This window comes from Oncorhynchus mykiss, unplaced genomic scaffold, assembly GCF_013265735.2.
Source record: "Oncorhynchus mykiss isolate Arlee unplaced genomic scaffold, USDA_OmykA_1.1 un_scaffold_130, whole genome shotgun sequence".
Taxonomy (NCBI): Eukaryota; Metazoa; Chordata; class Actinopteri; order Salmoniformes; family Salmonidae; genus Oncorhynchus; species Oncorhynchus mykiss.
The window spans coordinates 1236138-1263618 of NW_023493663.1; the positions used below are offsets into that span (position 1 = coordinate 1236138).

General features: G+C 41.7%; 1 protein-coding gene across 11 annotated transcripts in view; it reads left to right on the plus strand.

Moving 5' to 3' along the window:
* Nucleotides 1-810: 810 nt before the first annotated feature.
* Nucleotides 811-27481, plus strand: part of LOC110516613 (trinucleotide repeat-containing gene 18 protein) — a 113964-nt gene continuing 87293 nt past the window's right edge. For 4 of the 11 annotated variants that reach the window (XM_036972249.1, XM_036972255.1, XM_036972256.1 and 1 more), the window contains exons 1-2: nt 1054-1256; nt 3055-3383. In XM_036972249.1, the coding sequence (XP_036828144.1) occupies nt 3185-3383 (199 nt within the window). In that variant the 5' untranslated portion in view covers nt 1054-1256; nt 3055-3184. Of the gene's footprint in view, nt 926-1051; nt 1257-1305; nt 2414-2436; nt 2921-3054; nt 3384-27481 lie in introns of those variants that run through there. The other 7 variants (XM_036972251.1, XM_036972257.1, XM_036972253.1 and 4 more) reach the window with 7 other exon arrangements.

Sequence of the window (27481 nt, forward strand, 5' to 3'; positions counted from 1 at the left end):
TAAACACATCATATGTTATAGAGATCTGGCAGTCGATGACACCGTTGATGACGTGGCACGTCAACCATTGGTTGATGCATGAAAACTTCTGAGCAGGGGAGCGCAACCATTGGTTGATGTAGATATGTCATCCAACTCTGGTCCTGTGGTCCAATAGCAATTAAAGGTAACTCTGGTCCTGTGGTCCAATAGGAATTAAAGGTAACTCTGGTCCTGTGGTCCAATATTAATTAAAGGTAACTCTGGTCCTGTGGTCCAATATTAATTAAAGGTAACTCTGGTCCTGTGGTCCAATATTAATTAAAGGTAACTCTGGTCCTGTGGTCCAATATTAATTAAAGGTAACTCTGGTCCTGTGGTCCAATATTAATTAAAGGTAACTCTGGTCCTGTGGTCCAATATTAATTAAAGGTAACTCTGGTCCTGTGGTCCAATAGGAATGAAAGGTAACTGTCCTTAGAATCTAATCTATAATAATGTTTTATCAGCAGCTAGGTTGAGTCTGAGTGGGTAGAGACCTGTGGATGGGATTAGGGCTGTGAGAGATGGGTTATGGGTTATTTAGAATGTTGAGAGGGTTTGATTTAACAGGTTGTGTTTTATGCCTTAAGCACCATGATAAACATACAGCTTACCCCTCCTCTTGCATATAGGTGCCATTACAGACCATAATTTATCACGGTCAAACAGCTGTTACATTAACACCCATAACACTGCTTATGACGCCCCTACACACTATAACAGCGTTTATTGCGTTTAACGGGCCAGAGTCGCCCCCCCTCCTGCCTGACTGCAGAGCTGTGTGAGTCTCTGCTGCGGTCCTGAACTCTCTCTACAGACTCTCAGACTACTTCTATCAGCAAGGAACACCAGGGCCGCCTGGAAACCGACTCCCCCCCAAAATTCCCACTGCTTGTTTTTGAAGGTAGGGGCCATTTGAAACAGTCAGACTCCTTGGGCCATAATTGGTTTTTATAGAGCTGGCGCTGGACCCAAGTGTATACATCCGGGTGACTGACACCTCCCTCGGCCAATCAGAGAGTGAGTTGCGGAGGTCCTTGTAAAAACAATGCGCGTTTCATTGCGGAGGATTTTAATGGTCTGACGAGGGGCCTTGTCTCTCCCCCCCCCCCGCTCCTTTAGGACGGCCCAGATGGACCACAGAACAGAACGGCCTGATAACAGTACAGAACCAAAGGATCGATTCAGACCAAAATACGGATTTTTACTGGTTTCTAAACACGTTTCCTTCTCAAGTAAGAGGCTAACTTGTTCTCCGTACTGTCACTCTCGTCGCCTAACATCGCAAAACCTTGTTAAAAAAAACTGTTTTACCATGTTTCTGCTTAAAGGTTCATCAGTAAAAAAAAGGCGGGGGGTGGCTGTGTTTATCGTGACTTTGAAACGTTGTTGTTGGATCTGTTCGTTGTTAGATACAGGAGAACAACAGCGTTTACTGCTTTAAAGTTTAGTTTCATAATAATGGACCTGAGAAAAGTTTGAAACGTGGCCGCCGGAGCCTCTCCCTGCGCCGCATGGCCTGCAGCACCGCACCCCTCCACTAACCGGGTGTCTCGGTGCCTCGGAATCAAATATTATCGCTTCTTTATAGAAATATAACCCGTCCAAATAATGTGATTTAAAAAATAATAATATTTGATCAGATCTGCCGCCTGCCACGACTCAAAAATCCGCGGTGTGACCAGGCAACTCGCCACTCTGCCAGGTTGAAGGTTAAAATTCAACATTTAGCCCGTTGTTTACTAAAATAACTAATGAGAAATTATTATTTTACTTTTAATGAGACTTTTAGCGTATATTTATTTTTATAACACTGAAATAGCGTTTTGTTAACCTGTACCTAAGCAGACTGACTGTAGTCCACAACAAGAAGCAACTGCTTAGAAACCTGGGATTAATTACGGAGGATTTGGACGACTTGACCATTCAGGTTTTCTTTTCCAGCACGAAAAGTCCGTTTTTTAATGGTTATGTTTTAATGCTTCAGATCGCCTACATAAGAGTCATTCAAGACTACCGTTTAGATAATTATTCTACATTAAAAACAACGCGAGACTAGCCGAGTCTACTCGCTTGGCTGCATTTGGCATAAAACACACATTAAATGTTATTATCGGGCTGTTTAGTGTGTTGTAAACACACACCAACTAAACAGACTCGGCAGTAGGCCGCCATCTAATCTTTATAGAAATAGTGTTTTCTTACATTTGCAACCTTTTCTGTGACCAACACACGGTCGCCGAGGAGTGGTGTGAACAGCCGTCTGGGTGTGAACGGGCTGGGGTCAGATCCTCCAGGCGGCATCGGGGATATCTTAACACTAACTGCGGATCAAGAGGCTCCAACACACCGCTAAACTCTTCTGATCAACGAGACGGGCTCTTCTGCAACCGTTTTTATCTCTATTTGTTTTAATATCTATTTGATGCGCCTGTGATATTTACGGTGTACTGGTTTTATATGGAGTCTTTGGTCCGTGGAGCTGGCTGGTTCAGGGCTGGCGGAACAACTCGGCCATCGAGGCTATTCTAGAAGGAATCCATATTATAGAAGGAATCCATTTGACGACGAGTGTTTTTGGCTGAGCGGGTTTTTTTGGATCATTGGGATCCTGATACCTCCAGTCTGTTCCAACTAACCGCTCAGTCCCCTGCCCCGTCAGCGGGAAGAGCCACGGCATCACCGTCTGCCCGAGAGTCGCGGAAGAAACGCAGCTGGTCAACTATACCTTTTCAATTATTATTATTATTACCACACAGTGGCTCATATGAAGGGTCTCTACAACCGCTTAACCGTTATTCCCATTTGCGCGTTTATGGAAGATTGTAAATTAAGTTTTTAAAGTGTTTTTCCAAACTGCGTCATTACCTCTCTAATGGACCGAGCTCCGTAGATTCCGGTAGGCTCTTGGGTAAAAACAACTGAAAATCCCTTAAAAAAAACCCGTCTGTTACTAGTCTTATGATCTGACCTCGCCAGAGACAGACGTACGGTGTGATTGTATGTCAAGCGATTTGCTTGGTGTTTTTATAGGTCAGGATGTCGATGGGCATGGATCCACAGGGAGACCCACCGCCAGCCTAGCCTTTAGCGGCTCTTTGGGAACACTATCCCGGACACAGTGCTAGCTCCGGACGCCCCACTCCCCCCCACACACTGGAGAATGGATGGCCGAGATTTCGGACCCCCTCGGTCTGTCCATGTTCCCCCTCCCCTGTTGGCCATGGAGACCCACCGACTCGGAGCTGCTGCAGCAGCCAGGAGGATCCCTCCCTCGCCCGGACACTTGGGCACAGGGCACCCAGCAAACCTCCACGTCGGGAAATTCCTTCCAACGGTCATGAACCTCCATCCACATCACAGTAAGATCTATATATCGTTCTATCGTTCTATCGTTCTATCATAAACATATTGTCCTTCTGAAAAGAACAGTTGAATGCACAGTGGCTACAGGAGATATATAGGCTCTATGTAGGTTAATGTAGTAATGACACTTCACAGATATATAGGCTTTATGCAGGTTAATGTAGTAATGACACTTCACAGATATATAGGCTCTATGTAGGTTAATGTAGTAATGACACTTCACAGATATATAGGCTCTATGTAGGTTAATGTAGTAATGACACTTCACAGATATATAGGCTCTATGTAAGTTAATGTAGTAATGACACTTCACAGATATATAGGCTCTATGTAGGTTAATGTAGTAATGACACTATACAGATATATAGGCTCTATGTAGGTTAATGTAGTAATGACACTTCACAGATATATAGGCTTTATGTAGGTTAATGTAGTAATGACACTTCACAGATATAAATATATATAGGCTCTATGTAGGTTAATGTAGTAATGACACTATACAGATATATAGGCTTTATGCAGGTTAATGTAGTAATGACACTTCACAGATATATAGGCTTTATGTAGGTTAATGTAGTAATGACACTTCACAGATATATAGGCTCTATGTAGGTTAATGTAGTAATGACACTTCACAGATATATAGGCTGTATGTAGGTTAATGTAGTAATGACACTTCACAGATATATAGGCTTTATGTAGGTTAATGTAGTAATGACACTTCACAGATATAAATATATATATAGGCTTTATGTAGGTTAATGTAGTAATGACACTTCACAGATATAAATATATAGGCTTTATGTAGGTTAATGTAGTAATGACACTTCACAGATATAAATATATATATAGGCTTTATGCAGGTTAATGTAGTAATGACACTTCACATATATATAGGCTTTATGCAGGTTAATGTAGTCAAATCAAATCAAATTTATTTATATAGCCCTTCGTACATCAGCTGATATCTCAAAGTGCTGTACAGAAACCCAGCCTAAAACCCCAAACAGCAAGCAATGCAGGTGTAGAAGCACGGTGGCTAGGAAAAACTCCCTAGAAAGGCCAAAACCTAGGAAGAAACCTAGAGAGGAACCAGGCTATGTGGGGTGGCCAGTCCTCTTCTGGCTGTGCCGGGTGGAGATTATAACAGAACATGGCCAAGATGTTCAAATGTTCATAGATGACCAGCAGGGTCAAATAATAATAATCACAGTATTTGTCGAGGATGCAGCAAGTCAGCACCTCAGGAGTAAATGTCAGTTGGCTTTTCATAGCCGATCATTGAGAGTATCTCTACAGCTCCTGCTCTCTCTAGAGAGTTGAAAACAGCAGGTCTGGGACGTGTAGCACGTCCGGTGAACAGGTCAGGGTTCCATAGCCGCAGGCAGAACAGTTGAAACTGGAGCAGCAGCACGGCCAGGTGGACTGGGGACAGCAAGGAGTCATCATGCCAGGTAGTCCTGAGGTATGGTCCTAGGGCTCAGGTCCTCCGAGAGAGAGAAAGAAAGAGCGAATTAGAGAGAGCATACTTAAATTCACACAGGACACCGGATAGGACAGGAGAAGTACTCCAGATATAACAGACTGACCCCAGCCCCCCGACACATAAACTACTGCAGCATAAATACTGGAGGCTGAGACAGGAGGGGTCAGGAGACACTGTGGCCCCATCTGATGATATATACAGGAAGTACCAGGTAATAACATGGCTATATACAGGACGTACCAGGTAATAACATGGCTATATACAGGGAGTACCAGGTAATAACATGGTTCCTCTCTAGGTTTCTTCCTAGGTTCTGACCTTTCTAGGGAGTTTTTCCTAGCCACCGTGCTTCTACACCTGCATTGCTTGCTGTTTGGGAAGCTTTAGACTGGGTTTCTGTACAGCACTTTGAGATATCAGCTGATGTAAGAAGGGCTTTATAAAATACATTTGATATACAGAGATCACCGAGTCGATGTGCAGGGGTACGAGGTAATTGAGGTAGCTATGTACATATAGGTAGGGGTAAAGTGACTAAGCAACAGGATTGATGATAAACAGTAGCAGCAGTGTGTGTGTGTCAGTGTAAAGGCCTCAGCATGCCTCAGTTCAGCTGGTGGCCAGCCAAAGTTGGCTAGGACAACCCAACGAGTGTCCTCTCGTATTCCCTTAAAAGACCTTCACTTGGGGAAAAACAAGAAGGAGAAAAAAAAAAGCGCAATAGTACTGTTTGTCCATTTTCAGACGCCGTAGCCAGGATGCACTTCCTCAAAAATAGTACTGAGTTCCTCTAAGATAACTGGATAGATCTTTGCGATGGGACAGAGTTGTGGATCGAATGTTAACAGTCTCTCCGCTGCTCCACTAGAGTCGGCTGTGCAGCTGCCAACGCCTCCAACACGTTGATCCGTTAGAGCCGACATCGACCCCAGAATTCATACCGCCGGAGCGAGACAGAAACTCAACAAGATAATCAACTTCATCTCCCCTCTGCATTCAGGCAGCCCTTTTTACAGTGGATTATGTTTCTATCTGTGGATATGGGTCTGTTCTCTGAGTACTAGACATGTTTCTAGTGTGGATATGGGTCTGTTCTCTGAGTACTAGACATGTTTCTAGTGTGGATATGGGTCCGTTCTCTGAGTACTAGACATGTTTCTATCTGTGGATATGGGTCTGTTCTCTGAGTACTAGACATGTTTCTAGTGTAGATATGGGTCCGTTCTCTGAGTACTAGACAATTAATTGACCACTTAAGCAAGCTAAAGTGGTCAATGAATTGGCCAATGCGCCCTGTGTTGGCCTAACTACAGATGAACTGACCTCCAGAGAGGTACCTAACAGTGACATCACATGACCCCGTAGTGGGGTGCACCCTGTGTTGGCCTTACTACAGATGAACTGACCTCCAGAGAGGTACCTAACAGTGACATCACATGACCCCGAAGCGGGAAATCAGACACACCGCGCTACAGACACCTCCCCTTTATGAGTAGTGTGCATTTAAAAAAACTAAAATAATCTTAGTGAGAAAATATTATAGCACAGTACAGGCCTGTTCAATGTCTGAGCCGTGCTTTACGTATTGATTTCACTGCACTTCATTTTAGTGTTGTTGATGAGTACAATCCTGTTTTTGTTTTGTTTTTCGTTTAAGAAAATACCGTGTTGACATTCCTGATTGTACCTCTCAGCAGCAGGCCTTAGACGAGTCATGATCACATGGAATCAGGGATGTACCAACTGATCACATATGGAATCAGGGATGTACCAACTGATCACATATGGAATCAGGGATGTACCAACTGATCATATATGGAATCAGGGATGTACCAACTGATCATATATGGAATCAGGGATGTACCAACTGATCGTATATGGAATCGGGGATGTACCAACTGATCGTATATGGAATCGGGGATGTACCAACTGATCGTATATGGAATCGGGGATGTACCAACTGATCGTATATGGAATCAGGGATGTACCAACTGATCGTATATGGAATCAGGGACGTACCAACTGATCGTATATGGAATCAGGGACGTACCAACTGATCGTATATGGAATCAGGGATGTACCAACTGATCGTATATGGAATCAGGGACGTACCAACTGATCGTATATGGAATCAGGGACGTACCAACTGATCACATATGGAATCAGGGATGTACCAACTGATCGTATATGGAATCAGGGATGTACCAACTGATCGTATATGGAATCAGGGATGTACCAACTGATCGTATATGGAATCAGGGATGTACCAACTGATCGTATATGGAATCAGGGACGTACCAACTGATCACATATGGAATCAGGGACGTACCAACTGATCGTATATGGAATCAGGGATGTACCAACTGATCGTATATGGAATCAGGGACGTACCAACTGATCATATATGGAATCAGGGATGTACCAACTGATCACATATGGAATCAGGGATGTACCAACTGATCGTATATGGAATCAGGGATGTACCAACTGATCGTATATGGAATCAGGGACGTACCAACTGATCGTATATGGAATCAGGGATGTACCAACTGATCACATATGGAATCAGGGATGTACCAACTGATCGTATATGGAATCAGGGACGTACCAACTGATCGTATATGGAATCAGGGACGTACCAACTGATCGTATATGGAATCAGGGACGTACCAACTGATCGTATATGGAATCAGGGATGTACCAACTGATCGTATATGGAATCAGGGACGTACCAACTGATCGTATATGGAATCAGGGACGTACCAACTGATCGTATATGGAATCAGGGATGTACCAACTGATCGTATATGGAATCAGGGACGTACCAACTGATCGTATATGGAATCAGGGATGTACCAACTGATCATATATGGAATCAGGGATGTACCAACTGATCACATATGGAATCAGGGACGTACCAACTGATCGTATATGGAATCAGGGATGTACCAACTGATCGTATATGGAATCAGGGATGTACCAACTGATCATATATGGAATCAGGGATGTACCAACTGATCGTATATGGAATCAGGGATGTACCAACTGATCGTATATGGAATCAGGGATGTACCAACTGATCGTATATGGAATCAGGGATGTACCAACTGATCGTATATGGAATCAGGGATGTACCAACTGATCGTATATGGAATCAGGGATGTACCAACGCTTTTGGATTTTCTTAAATAAACAACAAAATGCTACGGTAACTTTTGGCGTTTCGTTTTTCCGCTGTATCGAAACTGAACCGTGACCTCGGCGGCAGTACACACCGAACCGTGACCTCTACGGCAGTACATACTGAACCGTGACCTCTACGGCAGTACATACCGAACCGTGACCTCTGTACAGTACACGCCAAACATTTATATAACCCTTTATGCTGGAGACCAGACCTCTGGTAACGTGGGTCATATTTATATAACCCTGGAGACCAGACCTCTGGTAACGTGGGTCATATTTATATAAGCCTGGAGACCAGACCTCTGGTAACGTGGGTCATATTTATATAAGCCTGGAGACCAGACCTCTGGTAACGTGGGTCATATTTATATAAGCCTGGAGACCAGACCTCTGGTAACGTGGGTCATATTTATATAAGCCTGGAGACCAGACCTCTGGTAACGTGGGTCATATTTATATAAGCCTGGAGACCAGACCTCTGGTAACGTGGGTCATATTTATATAACCCTGGAGACCAGACCTCTGGTAACGTGGGTCATATTTATATAAGCCTGGAGACCAGACCTCTGGTAACGTGGGTCATATTTATATAACCCTGGAGACCAGACCTCTGGTAACGTGGGTCATATTTATATAACCCTGGAGACCAGACCTCTGGTAACGTGGGTCATATTTATATAACCCTGGAGACCAGACCTCTGGTAACGTGGGTCATATTTATATAACCCTGGAGACCAGACCTCTGGTAACGTGGGTCATATTTATATAACCCTTTAGGCTTGAGACCAGACCTCTGGTAACATGGGTCATATTTATATAACCCTTCAGACCAGACCTCTGGTAACATGGGTCATATTTATATAACCCTGGAGACCAGACCTCTGGTAAAAATGATACAAGTCTACTCAGACTGGTCTGTGCTCTTGGTTATAACAGGTGATACATTGTATCAACACAAAGTCAACTCAGACTGGCCTGTGCTCTTGGTTATAACAGATGAAATGATACATTGTATCAACATAAAGTCAACTCAGACTGGTCTGTGCTCTTGGTTATAACAGGTGATACATTGTATCAACACAAAGTCAACTCAGACTGGCCTGTGCTCTTGGTTATAACAGATGAAATGATACATTGTATCAACACAAAGTCAACTCAGACTGGCCTGTGCTCTTGGTTATAACAGATGAAATGATACATTGTATCAACATAAAGTCAACTCAGACTGGCCTGTGCTCTTGGTTATAACAGATGAACTGATACATTGTATCAACATAAAGTCTACTCAGACTGGCCTGTGATCTTGGTTATAACAGATGAAATGATACATTGTATCAACATTGGAGCAGTGAGCGAAGCCAGCAATGTAACGAATGTAGAAATCTAACAACCGATGACTCATCAGGGTCTGGTGTCTGCATCCCTACTGCCAACGCTGACGGAAGAATATATGTTTATGAAGAGGGGGAACGGAGAGACGCGAGCGACTGAAGACTGGTAGGGGATGTTAGCGCGTGGATTACAGCTGCAACACGTGATCTGCGCATGAAAGCGGAGAGGGACGTTGGACCTGCGCGTGCGTTCAAGAGACAAGTGGCAGTTGGGTTTAAATTCAACAGGATTTCAACAGCGGGTTTGTTATTGATCGGTAGGGAGTGTCGTAGGAAACGGGTACTACGGTGTTCTGAAATGTTTTGGTATCACGATGTTTTGGTGTTACCGTGCAATAAATACTAGTGTGCATGTGACTACATTTTTAAAAAAGCTTATTTTTGTTTTGGATGATTCTCAAAGAGAACATTAGACCTTTTAAAAATATATAATTTTATGTAACCTTTTGAGATTAGTCTTATTTCCAGTTTTAATGCAAGATATGAATTTGCCACAATGTTTGTTATTCAAATGATGTATTTCATAAACTGAAATGGAATTAAGTAAATAGCCTACATGAACATGAACTATGTATTAAAGGTTTTGTTTTTCCAGGTTTCAGGGTTTTCACTCTCAAACGCATGTTGTTTTAATAGAAGAAAAACAACATGGAAAATCCAAAGTCCACAATGATGCTTAAACCACATCAGGAGACCACTACTGAGGTTTGGGGGAAAATCTGAGACATTTCGATTTTTGGGTGAAGTTACCCTTTAATTCAAGTGAGAACCGAGCAAGAGGTTGTTGTTTAGCACCGAGCAAGAGGCTGTTGTTGTTTAGCGCCTAGCAAGGGGAGGCCGTTGTTGTTTAGCGCCCGGCAAGAGGAGGCCGTTGTTGTTTAGCGCCAGGCAAGGGGAGGCCGTTGTTGTTTAGCGCCCGGCAAGGGGAGGCCGTTGTTGTTTAGCGCCCGGCAAGGGGAGGCCGTTGTTGTTTAGCGCCCGGCAAGGGGAGGCCGTTGTTGTTGTTGTTTAGCGCCCGGCAAGGGGAGGTTGCCGTTGTTGTTGTTTAGCGCCCGGCAAGGGGAGGTTGTCGTTGTTGTTGTTTAGCGCCCAGCAAGGGGAGGTTGTCGTTGTTGTTGTTTAGCGCCCGGCAAGGGGAGGTTGTTGTTGTCGTTGTTGTTTAGCGCCCGGCAAGGGGAGGTTGTTGTTGTTGTTTAGTGCCCGGCAAGGGGACGCTGTTGTTGTTGTTGTTGTTTAGCACCCGGCAAGGGGAGGCTGTTGTTGTTGTTTGGACTCATCGTTAGTGTTTACTGGTGGGATGGGGTAGAACCATCAAGAGAGCGTGGTGAGGACAAGGGAATGTGTGTGTGTGTGTGTTAGTGTTTACGTGTGTGTGTGTGTGTGTGTGTGTGTGTTTTCTTGCTGGTCATCAGAAGTGATATGATTTCTCAGCTCCACAACTATCTCTAAACACTTGTGTGATTTGTAGCTGTGGGGGAATAGAGGTGAGGTGTGTGTGTGTGTTGCAGCGCAGTCTGGCAGTTGAAATACTTTTCCAGAGAGAGAGGAGAGGAGCCATTTTGTTCACACACAGTTTTTTGTTGAAGTTTTTTTTTGTTGAATTTCAGATAAATATCCTCTGGTTGCTTCTCCTCTCCAGAATGAAGGATATTTATCTCTAGTGACCCACCTTCTCCTCTCCTCTCCAGAATGAAGGGTATTTATCTCTAGTGACCCACCTTCTCCTCTCCAGAATGAAGGGTATTTATCTCTAGTGACCCACCTTCTCCTCTCCAGAATGAAGGGTATTTATCTCTAGTGACCCACCTTCTCCTCTCCAGAATGAAGGATATTTATCTCTAGTGACCCACCTTCTCCTCTCCTCTCCAGAATGAAGGGTATTTATCTCTAGTGACCCACCTTCTCCTCTCCAGAATGAAGGGTATTTATCTCTAGTGACCCACCTTCTCCTCTCCAGAATGAAGGGTATTTATCTCTGGTGACCCACCTTCTCCTCTCCTCTCCAGAATGAAGGGTATTTATCTCTAGTGACCCACCTTCTCCTCTCCAGAATGAAGGGTATTTATCTCTAGTGACCCACCTTCTCCTCTCCAGAATGAAGGGTATTTATCTCTAGTGACCCACCTTCTCCTCTCCAGAATGAAGGGTATTTATCTCTGGTGACCCACCTTCTCCTCTCCAGAATGAAGGGTATTTATCTCTAGTGACCCACCTTCTCCTCTCCTCTCCAGAATGAAGGGTATTTATCTCTAGTGACCCACCTTCTCCTCTCCTCTCCAGAATGAAGGGTATTTATCTCTGGTGACCCACCTTCTCCTCTCCAGAATGAAGGGTATTTATCTCTGGTGACCCACCTTCTCCTCTCCAGAATGAAGGGTATTTATCTCTGGTGACCCACCTTCTCCTCTCCAGAATGAAGGGTATTTATCTCTAGTGACCCACCTTCTCCTCTCCAGAATGAAGGGTATTTATCTCTAGTGACCCACCTTCTCCTCTCCAGAATGAAGGGTATTTATCTCTGGTGACCCACCTTCTCCTCTCCAGAATGAAGGGTATTTATCTCTAGTGACCCACCTTCTCCTCTCCTCTCCAGAATGAAGGGTATTTATCTCTAGTGACCCACCTTCTCCTCTCCTCTCCAGAATGAAGGGTATTTATCTCTGGTGACCCACCTTCTCCTCTCCAGAATGAAGGGTATTTATCTCTGGTGACCCACCTTCTCCTCTCCAGAATGAAGGGTATTTATCTCTGGTGACCCACCTTCTCCTCTCCAGAATGAAGGGTATTTATCTCTAGTGACCCACCTTCTCCTCTCCAGAATGAAGGGTATTTATCTCTGGTGACCCACCTTCTCCTCTCCTCTCCAGAATGAAGGGTATTTATCTCTAGTGACCCACCTTCTCCTCTCCAGAATGAAGGGTATTTATCTCTAGTGACCCACCTTCTCCTCTCCTCTCCAGAATGAAGGGTATTTATCTCTAGTGACCCACCTTCTCCTCTCCAGAATGAAGGGTATTTATCTCTAGTGACCCACCTTCTCCTCGCCAGAATGAAGGGTATTTATCTCTAGTGACCCACCTTCTCCTCTCCTCTCCAGAATGAAGGGTATTTATCTCTAGTGACCCACCTTCTCCTCTCCAGAATGAAGGGTATTTATCTCTAGTGACCCACCTTCTCCTCTCCAGAATGAAGGGTATTTATCTCTGGTTACCCACCTTCTCCTCTCCTCTACAGAATGAAGGGTATTTATCTCTAGTGACCCACCTTCTCCTCTCCAGAATGAAGGGTATTTATCTCTAGTGACCCACCTTCTCCTCTCCAGAATGAAGGGTATTTATCTCTAGTGACCCACCTTCTCCTCTCCTCTCCAGAATGAAGGGTATTTATCTCTGGTGACCCACCTTCTCCTCTCCAGAATGAAGGGTATTTATCTCTAGTGACCCACCTTCTCCTCTCCTCTCCAGAATGAAGGGTATTTATCTCTGGTGACCCACCTTCTCCTCTCCAGAATGAATGGTCTTTATCTCTGGTGAAATTCTACCATGGATCTGTGTGTGTAGTTGGGTTTAGAGGCTGAGTTGTTTGTCAGGTAGTGACGTCAGACCCTGGGTATTTTAACATGCCATGACACACACGCACACACACACACACACACACCACCCCCGTAACAAGCCCAACCCTCTGTGTGTGACAGCTGCTGTGTGTGGGGGAGTGAGGAGAGGATCGTGGGTGTATGTACGCACATTGTGTGTGTGAGCAAGTGTTGGTACAGTGTGTGTGTTGGTACATTGTGTGTGTGTGTGTTGGTGCAGTGTGTGTGTGTGTTGGTACAGTGTGTGTGTTGGTACAGTGTGTGTGTGTGTTGGTGCAGTGTGTTGGTGCAGTGTGTGTGTGTGTGTTGGTGCAGTGTGTGTGTGTGTGTGTTGGTGCAGTGTGTGTGTTGGTGCAGTGTGTGTGTTGGTGCAGTGTGTGTGTGTGGTCATTCTATCAGTGACAGCTTTATGCTATCTTGTTTCCCCTCTATTCGTCTAAGACACACTGTGTGAGAGCTGACCAGTGGACATGGTAACATGGTAACAGAGAGACAGCCTGTAAGCGTTCCCTACTCCTCTCTTCTTCTGTGGTTTGTGTTTTATAATGGAGCTCTAGTGGTTTATATTAATGGAGCTCTAGTGGTTTATATGAATGGAGCTCTAGTGGTTTATATGGATGGAGCTCTAGTGGTTTATATAGATGGAGCTCTAGTGGTTTATATTAATGGAGCTCTAGTGGTTTATATGAATGGAGCTCTAGTGGTTTATATTAATGGAGCTCTAGTGGTTTATATGAATGGAGCTCTAGTGGTTTATATAGATGGAGCTCTAGTGGTTTATATGGATGGAGCTCTAGTGGTTTATATGAATGGAGCTCTAGTGGTTTATATGGATGGAGCTCTAGTGGTTTATATGAATGGAGCTCTAGTGGTGTATATGAATGGAGCTCTAGTGGTGTATATGAATGGAGCTCTAGTGGTGTATATGAATGGAGCTCTAGTGGTTTATATGAATGGAGCTCTAGTGGTTTATATTAATGGAGCTCTAGTGGTTTATATAGATGGAGCTCTAGTGGTGTATATGAATGGAGCTCTAGTGGTTTATATGGATGGAGCTCTAGTGGTTTATATGAATGGAGCTCTAGTGGTGTATATGAATGGAGCTCTAGTGGTGTATATGAATGGAGCTCTAGTGGTTTATATGGATGGAGCTCTAGTGGTTTATATGAATGGAGCTCTAGTGGTTTATATGGATGGAGCTCTAGTGGTGTATATGGATGGAGCTCTAGTGGTTTATATTAATGGAGCTCTAGTGGTTTATATGGATGGAGCTCTAGTGGTTTATATAGATGGAGCTCTAGTGGTTTATATGAATGGAGCTCTAGTGGTGTATATGGATGGAGCTCTAGTGGTTTATATGGATGGAGCTCTAGTGGTTTATATAGATGGAGCTCTAGTGGTTTATATGAATGGAGCTCTAGTGGTGTATATGGATGGAGCTCTAGTGGTTTATATGAATGGAGCTCTAGTGGTGTATATGAATGGAGCTCTAGTGGTTTATATAGATGGAGCTCTAGTGGTTTATATGAATGGAGCTCTAGTGGTTTATATGAATGGAGCTCTAGTGGTTTATATGGATGGAGCTCTAGTGGTTTATATAGATGGAGCTCTAGTGGTTTATATTAATGGAGCTCTAGTGGTTTATATAGATGGAGCTCTAGTGGTTTATATGAATGGAGCTCTAGTGGTTTATATAGATGGAGCTCTAGTGGTTTATATGAATGGAGCTCTAGTGGTTTATATGAATGGAGCTCTAGTGGTTTATATGGATGGAGCTCTAGTGGTTTATATGGATGGAGCTCTAGTGGTTTATATGGATGGAGCTCTAGTGGTTTATATAGATGGAGCTCTAGTGGTTTATATTAATGGAGCTCTAGTGGTTTATATGAATGGAGCTCTAGTGGTTTATATGAATGGAGCTCTAGTGGTTTATATGGATGGAGCTCTAGTGGTTTATATGGATGGAGCTCTAGTGGTTTATATGAATGGAACCCTCCACACCAGATAAATGTGTTCTAAGTCCAGGTGTGATGTCATAGCCGATACCCCATTATGTCAGCAGACGTCTTTTGAATCTGATTTCAGATCAGATATTTATTCTGAAATATCAACGCAACATGCAGCAGTCTCAATGATTTTTCTGAATTAGTCTCTATTCTATTGATTTCACTTGACTGGGAATACAGATTGTTGGTCACAGAGACCTGAATAAAATGGGCCTCGCGACTGTATTTCTGTGGATTCAAATTTCCATCGATTTTAAAATGCAATTGTGTCCGTTGTCCGTATCCCATGTTGCACTCTGTTCACAACGTTGACATCAACTAACCGCTCGACCACACGATGGTTTTGCGGTTGTGAGGCCAAATTCTTGAAAACGGCGGAGGCTGGCATATGGTAGAGAAATGAACATTCAATTTTCTGGCAACAGCTCTGGTGGACATTCCTGCAGTCAGCATGCCAATTGCACGCTCCCTCAACTTGAGACATCTGTGACAAAACTGCACATTTTAGAGTGGCCTTTTATTGTCCCCCAGCACAAGGTGCACCTGTGTAATGATCATGCTGTTTTAATCAGCTTCTTGATATGCCACACCTGTCAGGTGGATGAATTATCTTGGCAAAGGAGAAATGCTCACTAACAGGGATGTAAACAAATTTGTGTACAAGATTGGAGAGAAATACGTTTTTTTGTGGGTATGGAACATTTCTGGGATCTTTTATTTCAGCTCATGAAACCAACACTTTACATGCTGTGTTTATATTGTTCTGTGTAACAAGAGTTTTATAAAGTAGATATGTTAAGCACAGTAGGGTTCAAATCTTTATACACTATTTACCTAGTGTGTGTATTAGGTATCTGTTGTGAAGCATGGCCTTGTTCCTATTACATCATATTGGATGACTGTCATTCATATTCACCCAGTTCAATGTAACAGTGACAGGTTTAGGTTACTGTCATTCATATTCACCCAGTTCAATGTAACAGTGACAGGTTTAGGTTACTGTCATTCATATTCACCCAGTTCAATGTAACAGTGACAGGTTTAGGTTACTGTCATTCATATTCACCCAGCTCAATGTAACAGTGACAGGTTTAGGTTACTGTCATTCATATTCACCCAGCTCAATGTAACAGTGACAGGTTTAGGTTACTGTCATTCATATTCACCCAGCTCAATGTAACAGTGACAGGTTTAGGTTACTGTCATTCATATTCACCCAGCTCAATGTAACAGTGACAGGTTTAGGTTACTGTCATTCATATTCACCCAGTTCAATGTAACAGGTTTAGGTTACTGTCATTCATATTCACCCAGCTCAATGTAACAGTGATGGGTTTAGGTTACTGTCATTCATATTCACCCAGTTCAATGTAACAGTGACAGGTTTAGGTTACTGTCATTCATATTCACCCAGTTCAATGTAACAGTGACAGGTTTAGGTTACTGTCATTCATATTCACCCAGCTCAATGTAACAGTGACAGGTTTAGGTTACTGTCATTCATATTCACCCAGTTCAATGTAACAGTGACAGGTTACTGTCATTCATATTCACCCAGCTCAATGTAACAGGTTTAGGTTACTGACATTCATATTCACCCAGCTCAATGTAACAGGTTTAGGTTACTGTCATTCATATTCACCCAGCTCAATGTAACAGTGACAGGTTTAGGTTACTGTCATTCATATTCACCCAGTTCAATGTAACAGTGACAGGTTACTGTCATTCATATTCACCCAGCTCAATGTAACAGGTTTAGGTTACTGTCATTCATATTCACCCAGCTCAATGTAACAGTGACAGGTTTAGGTTACTGTCATTCATATTCACCCAGTTCAATGTAACAGTGACAGGTTACTGTCATTCATATTCACCCAGCTCAATGTAACAGGTTTAGGTTACTGTCATTCATATTCACCCAGCTCAATGTAACAGTGACAGGTTTAGGTTACTGTCATTCATATTCACCCAGTTCAATGTAACAGTGACAGGTTTAGGTTACTGTCATTCATATTCACCCAGCTCAATGTAACAGTGACAGGTTTAGGTTACTGTCATTCATATTCACCCAGCTCAATGTAACAGTGACAGGTTTAGGTTACTGTCATTCATATTCACCCAGCTCAATGTAACAGTGACAGGTTTAGGTTACTGTCATTCATATTCACCCAGCTCAATGTAACAGTGACAGGTTTAGGTTACTGTCATTCATATTCACCCAGTTCAATGTAACAGGTTTAGGTTACTGTCATTCATATTCACCCAGTTCAATGTAACAGGTTTAGGTTACTGTCATTCATATTCACCCAGCTCAATGTAACAGTGATGGGTTTAGGTTACTGTCATTCATATTCACCCAGTTCAATGTAACAGTGACAGGTTTAGGTTACTGTCATTCATATTCACCCAGTTCAATGTAACAGTGACAGGTTTAGGTTACTGTCATTCATATTCACCCAGCTCAATGTAACAGTGACAGGTTTAGGTTACTGTCATTCATATTCACCCAGTTCAATGTAACAGTGACAGGTTACTGTCATTCATATTCACCCAGCTCAATGTAACAGGTTTAGGTTACTGACATTCATATTCACCCAGCTCAATGTAACAGGTTTAGGTTACTGTCATTCATATTCACCCAGCTCAATGTAACAGTGACAGGTTTAGGTTACTGTCATTCATATTCACCCAGTTCAATGTAACAGTGACAGGTTACTGTCATTCATATTCACCCAGCTCAATGTAACAGGTTTAGGTTACTGTCATTCATATTCACCCAGCTCAATGTAACAGTGACAGGTTTAGGTTACTGTCATTCATATTCACCCAGTTCAATGTAACAGTGACAGGTTACTGTCATTCATATTCACCCAGCTCAATGTAACAGGTTTAGGTTACTGTCATTCATATTCACCCAGCTCAATGTAACAGTGACAGGTTTAGGTTACTGTCATTCATATTCACCCAGTTCAATGTAACAGTGACAGGTTTAGGTTACTGTCATTCATATTCACCCAGCTCAATGTAACAGTGACAGGTTTAGGTTACTGTCATTCATATTCACCCAGCTCAATGTAACAGTGACAGGTTTAGGTTACTGTCATTCATATTCACCCAGCTCAATGTAACAGTGACAGGTTTAGGTTACTGTCATTCATATTCACCCAGCTCAATGTAACAGTGACAGGTTTAGGTTACTGTCATTCATATTCACCCAGTTCAATGTAACAGGTTTAGGTTACTGTCATTCATATTCACCCAGCTCAATGTAACAGGTTTAGGTTACTGTCATTCATATTCACCCAGCTCAATGTAACAGTGATAGGTTTAGGTTACTGTCATTCATATTCACCCAGCTCAATGTAACAGTGACAGGTTTAGGTTACTGTCATTCATATTCACCCAGCTCAATGTAACAGTGACAGGTTTAGGTTACTGTCATTCATATTCACCCAGCTCAATGTAACAGTGACAGGTTTAGGTTACTGTCATTCATATTCACCCAGCTCAATGTAACAGTGACAGGTTTAGGTTACTGTCATTCATATTCACCCAGTTCAATGTAACAGGTTTAGGTTACTGTCATTCATATTCACCCAGTTCAATGTAACAGGTTTAGGTTACTGTCATTCATATTCACCCAGCTCAATGTAACAGTGATGGGTTTAGGTTACTGTCATTCATATTCACCCAGTTCAATGTAACAGTGACAGGTTTAGGTTACTGTCATTCATATTCACCCAGTTCAATGTAACAGTGACAGGTTTAGGTTACTGTCATTCATATTCACCCAGCTCAATGTAACAGTGACAGGTTTAGGTTACTGTCATTCATATTCACCCAGTTCAATGTAACAGTGACAGGTTACTGTCATTCATATTCACCCAGCTCAATGTAACAGGTTTAGGTTACTGACATTCATATTCACCCAGCTCAATGTAACAGGTTTAGGTTACTGTCATTCATATTCACCCAGCTCAATGTAACAGGTTTAGGTTACTGTCATTCATATTCACCCAGCTCAATGTAACAGTGACAGGTTTAGGTTACTGTCATTCATATTCACCCAGCTCAATGTAACAGGTTTAGGTTACTGTCATTCATATTCACCCAGCTCAATGTAACAGTGACAGGTTTAGGTTACTGTCATTCATATTCACCCAGCTCAATGTAACAGGTTTAGGTTACTGTCATTCATATTCACCCAGCTCAATGTAACAGTGATAGGTTTAGGTTACTGTCATTCATATTCACCCAGCTCAATGTAACAGTGACAGGTTTAGGTTACTGTCATTCATATTCACCCAGTTCAATGTAACAGTGACAGGTTACTGTCATTCATATTCACCCAGCTCAATGTAACAGGTTTAGGTTACTGTCATTCATATTCACCCAGCTCAATGTAACAGTGACAGGTTTAGGTTACTGTCATTCATATTCACCCAGTTCAATGTAACAGTGACAGGTTACTGTCATTCATATTCACCCAGCTCAATGTAACAGGTTTAGGTTACTGTCATTCATATTCACCCAGCTCAATGTAACAGTGACAGGTTTAGGTTACTGTCATTCATATTCACCCAGTTCAATGTAACAGTGACAGGTTTAGGTTACTGTCATTCATATTCACCCAGCTCAATGTAACAGTGACAGGTTTAGGTTACTGTCATTCATATTCACCCAGCTCAATGTAACAGTGACAGGTTTAGGTTACTGTCATTCATATTCACCCAGCTCAATGTAACAGTGACAGGTTTAGGTTACTGTCATTCATATTCACCCAGCTCAATGTAACAGTGACAGGTTTAGGTTACTGTCATTCATATTCACCCAGTTCAATGTAACAGGTTTAGGTTACTGTCATTCATATTCACCCAGCTCAATGTAACAGGTTTAGGTTACTGTCATTCATATTCACCCAGCTCAATGTAACAGTGATAGGTTTAGGTTACTGTCATTCATATTCACCCAGCTCAATGTAACAGTGACAGGTTTAGGTTACTGTCATTCATATTCACCCAGCTCAATGTAACAGTGACAGGTTACTGTCATTCATATTCACCCAGTTCAATGTAACAGTGACAGGTTTAGGTTACTGTCATTCATATTCACCCAGTTCAATGTAACAGTGACAGGTTTAGGTTACTGTCATTCATATTCACCCAGTTCAATATGACAGTGACAGGTTTAGGTTACTGTCATTCATATTCACCCAGCTCAATGTAACAGTGATAGGTTTAGGTTACTGTCATTCATATTCACCCAGCTCAATGTAACAGTGACAGGTTTAGGTTACTGTCATTCATATTCACCCAGCTCAATGTAACAGTGACAGGTTTAGGTTTCTGTCATTCATATTCACCCAGTTCAATGTAACAGTGATAGGTTTAGGTTACTGTCATTCATATTCACCCAGCTCAATGTAACAGTGACAGGTTTAGGTTACTGTCATTCATATTCACCCAGCTCAATGTAACAGTGACAGGTTTAGGTTACTGTCATTCATATTCACCCAGCTCAATGTAACAGGTTTAGGTTACTGACATTCATATTCACCCAGCTCAATGTAACAGGTTTAGGTTACTGTCATTCATATTCACCCAGCTCAATGTAACAGTGACAGGTTTAGGTTACTGTCATTCATATTCACCCAGTTCAATGTAACAGTGACAGGTTACTGTCATTCATATTCACCCAGCTCAATGTAACAGGTTTAGGTTACTGTCATTCATATTCACCCAGCTCAATGTAACAGTGACAGGTTTAGGTTACTGTCATTCATATTCACCCAGTTCAATGTAACAGTGACAGGTTACTGTCATTCATATTCACCCAGCTCAATGTAACAGGTTTAGGTTACTGTCATTCATATTCACCCAGCTCAATGTAACAGTGACAGGTTTAGGTTACTGTCATTCATATTCACCCAGTTCAATGTAACAGGTTTAGGTTACTGTCATTCATATTCACCCAGCTCAATGTAACAGGTTTAGGTTACTGTCATTCATATTCACCCAGCTCAATGTAACAGTGATAGGTTTAGGTTACTGTCATTCATATTCACCCAGCTCAATGTAACAGTGACAGGTTTAGGTTACTGTCATTCATATTCACCCAGCTCAATGTAACAGTGACAGGTTTAGGTTACTGTCATTCATATTCACCCAGCTCAATGTAACAGTGACAGGTTTAGGTTACTGTCATTCATATTCACCCAGCTCAATGTAACAGTGACAGGTTTAGGTTACTGTCATTCATATTCACCCAGCTCAATGTAACAGTGACAGGTTACTGTCATTCATATTCACCCAGTTCAATGTAACAGTGACAGGTTTAGGTTACTGTCATTAATATTCACCCAGTTCAATGTAACTGTGACAGGTTTAGGTTACTGTCATTCATATTCACCCAGTTCAATATGACAGTGACAGGTTTAGGTTACTGTCATTCATATTCACCCAGCTCAATGTAACAGTGATAGGTTTAGGTTACTGTCATTCATATTCACCCAGCTCAATGTAACAGTGACAGGTTTAGGTTACTGTCATTCATATTCACCCAGCTCAATGTAACAGTGACAGGTTTAGGTTTCTGTCATTCATATTCACCCAGTTCAATGTAACAGTGATAGGTTTAGGTTACTGTCATTCATATTCACCCAGCTCAATGTAACAGTGACAGGTTTAGGTTACTGTCATTCATATTCACCCAGCTCAATGTAACAGTGACAGGTTTAGGTTACTGTCATTCATATTCACCCAGCTCAATGTAACAGTGACAGGTTTAGGTTACTGTCATTCATATTCACCCAGTTCAATGTAACAGTGATAGGTTTAGGTTACTGTCATTCATATTCACCCAGTTCAATGTAACAGTGACAGGTTTAGGTTACTGTCATTCATATTCACCCAGCTCAATGTAACAGTGACAGGTTTAGGTTACTGTCATTCATATTCACCCAGCTCAATGTAACAGTGACAGGTTTAGGTTACTGTCATTCATATTCACCCAGCTCAATGTAACAGTGACAGGTTTAGGTTACTGTCATTCATATTCACCCAGCTCAATGTAACAGTGACAGGTTTAGGTTACTGTCATTCATATTCACCCAGTTCAATGTAACAGGTTTAGGTTACTGTCATTCATATTCACCCAGCTCAATGTAACAGTGATGGGTTTAGGTTACTGTCATTCATATTCACCCAGTTCAATGTAACAGTGACAGGTTTAGGTTACTGTCATTCATATTCACCCAGTTCAATGTAACAGTGACAGGTTTAGGTTACTGTCATTCATATTCACCCAGCTCAATGTAACAGTGACAGGTTTAGGTTACTGTCATTCATATTCACCCAGTTCAATGTAACAGTGACAGGTTACTGTCATTCATATTCACCCAGCTCAATGTAACAGGTTTAGGTTACTGTCATTCATATTCACCCAGCTCAATGTAACAGTGACAGGTTTAGGTTACTGTCATTCATATTCACCCAGTTCAATGTAACAGTGACAGGTTACTGTCATTCATATTCACCCAGCTCAATGTAACAGGTTTAGGTTACTGTCATTCATATTCACCCAGCTCAATGTAACAGTGACAGGTTTAGGTTACTGTCATTAATATTCACCCAGTTCAATGTAACTGTGACAGGTTTAGGTTACTGTCATTCATATTCACCCAGTTCAATATGACAGTGACAGGTTTAGGTTACTGTCATTCATATTCACCCAGCTCAATGTAACAGTGATAGGTTTAGGTTACTGTCATTCATATTCACCCAGCTCAATGTAACAGTGACAGGTTTAGGTTACTGTCATTCATATTCACCCAGCTCAATGTAACAGTGACAGGTTTAGGTTTCTGTCATTCATATTCACCCAGTTCAATGTAACAGTGATAGGTTTAGGTTACTGTCATTCATATTCACCCAGCTCAATGTAACAGTGACAGGTTTAGGTTACTGTCATTCATATTCACCCAGCTCAATGTAACAGTGACAGGTTTAGGTTACTGTCATTCATATTCACCCAGCTCAATGTAACAGTGACAGGTTTAGGTTACTGTCATTCATATTCACCCAGTTCAATGTAACAGTGATAGGTTTAGGTTACTGTCATTCATATTCACCCAGTTCAATGTAACAGTGACAGGTTTAGGTTACTGTCATTCATATTCACCCAGCTCAATGTAACAGTGACAGGTTTAGGTTACTGTCATTCATATTCACCCAGCTCAATGTAACAGTGACAGGTTTAGGTTACTGTCATTCATATTCACCCAGCTCAATGTAACAGTGACAGGTTTAGGTTACTGTCATTCATATTCACCCAGCTCAATGTAACAGTGACAGGTTTAGGTTACTGTCATTCATATTCACCCAGTTCAATGTAACAGGTTTAGGTTACTGTCATTCATATTCACCCAGCTCAATGTAACAGTGATGGGTTTAGGTTACTGTCATTCATATTCACCCAGTTCAATGTAACAGTGACAGGTTTAGGTTACTGTCATTCATATTCACCCAGTTCAATGTAACAGTGACAGGTTTAGGTTACTGTCATTCATATTCACCCAGCTCAATGTAACAGTGACAGGTTTAGGTTACTGTCATTCATATTCACCCAGTTCAATGTAACAGTGACAGGTTACTGTCATTCATATTCACCCAGCTCAATGTAACAGGTTTAGGTTACTGTCATTCATATTCACCCAGCTCAATGTAACAGTGACAGGTTTAGGTTACTGTCATTCATATTCACCCAGTTCAATGTAACAGTGACAGGTTACTGTCATTCATATTCACCCAGCTCAATGTAACAGGTTTAGGTTACTGTCATTCATATTCACCCAGCTCAATGTAACAGTGACAGGTTTAGGTTACTGTCATTCATATTCACCCAGCTCAATGTAACAGGTTTAGGTTACTGTCATTCATATTCACCCAGCTCAATGTAACAGTGACAGGTTTAGGTTACTGTCATTCATATTCACCCAGTTCAATGTAACAGTGATAGGTTTAGGTTACTGTCATTCATATTCACCCAGCTCAATGTAACAGTGACAGGTTTAGGTTACTGTCATTCATATTCACCCAGCTCAATGTAACAGTGACAGGTTTAGGTTACTGTCATTCATATTCACCCAGTTCAATGTAACAGTGACAGGTTTAGGTTACTGTCATTCATATTCACCCAGTTCAATGTTACAGTGACAGGTTTAGGTTACTGTCATTCATATTCACCCAGCTCAATGTAACAGGTTTAGGTTACTGTCATTCATATTCACCCAGCTCAATGTAACAGGTTTAGGTTACTGTCATTCATATTCACCCAGCTCAATGTAACAGTGATAGGTTTAGGTTACTGTCATTCATATTCACCCAGCTCAATGTAACAGTGACAGGTTTAGGTTACTGTCATTCATATTCACCCAGCTCAATGTAACAGTGACAGGTTTAGGTTACTGTCATTCATATTCACCCAGCTCAATGTAACAGTGACAGGTTTAGGTTACTGTCATTCATATTCACCCAGCTCAATGTAACAGTGACAGGTTTAGGTTACTGTCATTCATATTCACCCAGCTCAATGTAACAGTGACAGGTTACTGTCATTCATATTCACCCAGTTCAATGTAACAGTGACAGGTTTAGGTTACTGTCATTCATATTCACCCAGTTCAATGTAACAGTGATAGGTTTAGGTTACTGTCATTCATATTCACCCAGCTCAATGTAACAGTGACAGGTTACTGTCATTCATATTCACCCAGTTCAATGTAACAGTGATAGGTTTAGGTTACTGTCATTCATATTCACCCAGCTCAATGTAACAGTGACAGGTTTAGGTTACTGTCATTCATATTCACCCAGCTCAATGTAACAGTGACAGGTTTAGGTTACTGTCATTCATATTCACCCAGCTCAATGTAACAGTGACAGGTTACTGTCATTCATATTCACCCAGTTCAATGTAACAGTGACAGGTTTAGGTTACTGTCATTCATATTCACCCAGTTCAATGTAACAGTGATAGGTTTAGGTTACTGTCATTCATATTCACCCAGCTCAATGTAACAGTGACAGGTTACTGTCATTCATATTCACCCAGTTCAATGTAACAGTGATAGGTTTAGGTTACTGTCATTCATATTCACCCAGCTCAATGTAACAGTGACAGGTTTAGGTTACTGTCATTCATATTCACCCAGTTCAATGTAACAGTGACAGGTTTAGGTTACTGTCATTCATATTCACCCAGCTCAATGTAACAGGTTTAGGTTACTGTCATTCATATTCACCCAGCTCAATGTAACAGGTTTAGGTTACTGTCATTCATATTCACCCAGCTCAATGTAACAGTGATAGGTTTAGGTTACTGTCATTCATATTCACCCAGCTCAATGTAACAGTGACAGGTTTAGGTTACTGTCATTCATATTCACCCAGCTCAATGTAACAGTGACAGGTTTAGGTTACTGTCATTCATATTCACCCAGCTCAATGTAACAGTGACAGGTTTAGGTTACTGTCATTCATATTCACCCAGCTCAATGTAACAGTGACAGGTTTAGGTTACTGTCATTCATATTCACCCAGCTCAATGTAACAGTGACAGGTTACTGTCGTTCATATTCACCCAGTTCAATGTAACAGTGACAGGTTTAGGTTACTGTCATTCATATTCACCCAGTTCAATGTAACAGTGACAGGTTTAGGTTACTGTCATTCATATTCACCCAGTTCAATATGACAGTGACAGGTTTAGGTTACTGTCATTCATATTCACCCAGCTCAATGTAACAGTGATAGGTTTAGGTTACTGTCATTCATATTCACCCAGCTCAATGTAACAGTGACAGGTTTAGGTTACTGTCATTCATATTCACCCAGCTCAATGTAACAGTGACAGGTTTAGGTTTCTGTCATTCATATTCACCCAGTTCAATGTAACAGTGATAGGTTTAGGTTACTGTCATTCATATTCACCCAGCTCAATGTAACAGTGACAGGTTTAGGTTACTGTCATTCATATTCACCCAGCTCAATGTAACAGTGACAGGTTTAGGTTACTGTCATTCATATTCACCCAGCTCAATGTAACAGTGACAGGTTTAGGTTACTGTCATTCATATTCACCCAGTTCAATGTAACAGTGATAGGTTTAGGTTACTGTCATTCATATTCACCCAGTTCAATGTAACAGTGACAGGTTTAGGTTACTGTCATTCATATTCACCCAGTTCAATGTAACAGTGATAGGTTTAGGTTACTGTCATTCATATTCACCCAGCTCAATGTAACAGTGACAGGTTTAGGTTACTGTCATTCATATTCACCCAGCTCAATGTAACAGTGACAGGTTTAGGTTACTGTCATTCATATTCACCCAGCTCAATGTAACAGTGACAGGTTTAGGTTACTGTCATTCATATTCACCCAGTTCAATGTAACAGTGATAGGTTTAGGTTACTGTCATTCATATTCACCCAGTTCAATGTAACAGTGACAGGTTTAGGTTACTGTCATTCATATTCACCCAGCTCAATGTAACAGTGACAGGTTTAGGTTACTGTCATTCATATTCACCCAGCTCAATGTAACAGTGACAGGTTTAGGTTACTGTCATTCATATTCACCCAGCTCAATGTAACAGTGACAGGTTTAGGTTACTGTCATTCATATTCACCCAGCTCAATGTAACAGTGACAGGTTTAGGTTACTGTCATTCATATTCACCCAGTTCAATGTAACAGGTTTAGGTTACTGTCATTCATATTCACCCAGCTCAATGTAACAGTGACAGGTTTAGGTTACTGTCATTCATATTCACCCAGCTCAATGTAACAGTGATAGGTTTAGGTTACTGTCATTCATATTCACCCAGCTCAATGTAACAGTGATAGGTTTAGGTTACTGTCATTCATATTCACCCAGATCAATGTAACAGTGACAGGTTTAGGTTACTGTCATTCATATTCACCCAGCTCAATGTAACAGTGACAGGTTTAGGTTACTGTCATTCATATTCACCCAGCTCAATGTAACAGTGACAGGTTTAGGTTACTGTCATTCATATTCACCCAGCTCAATGTAACAGTGACAGGTTTAGGTTACTGTCATTCATATTCACCCAGCTCAATGTAACAGTGACAGGTTTAGGTTACTGTCATTCATATTCACCCAGTTCAATGTAACAGTGACAGGTTTAGGTTACTGTCATTCATATTCACCCAGCTCAATGTAACAGTGACAGGTTTAGGTTACTGTCATTCATATTCACCCAGCTCAATGTAACAGTGACAGGTTTAGGTTACTGTCATTCATATTCACCCAGCTCAATGTAACAGTGACAGGTTTAGGTTACTGTCATTCATATTCACCCAGTTCAATGTAACAGTGACAGGTTTAGGTTACTGTCATTCATATTCACC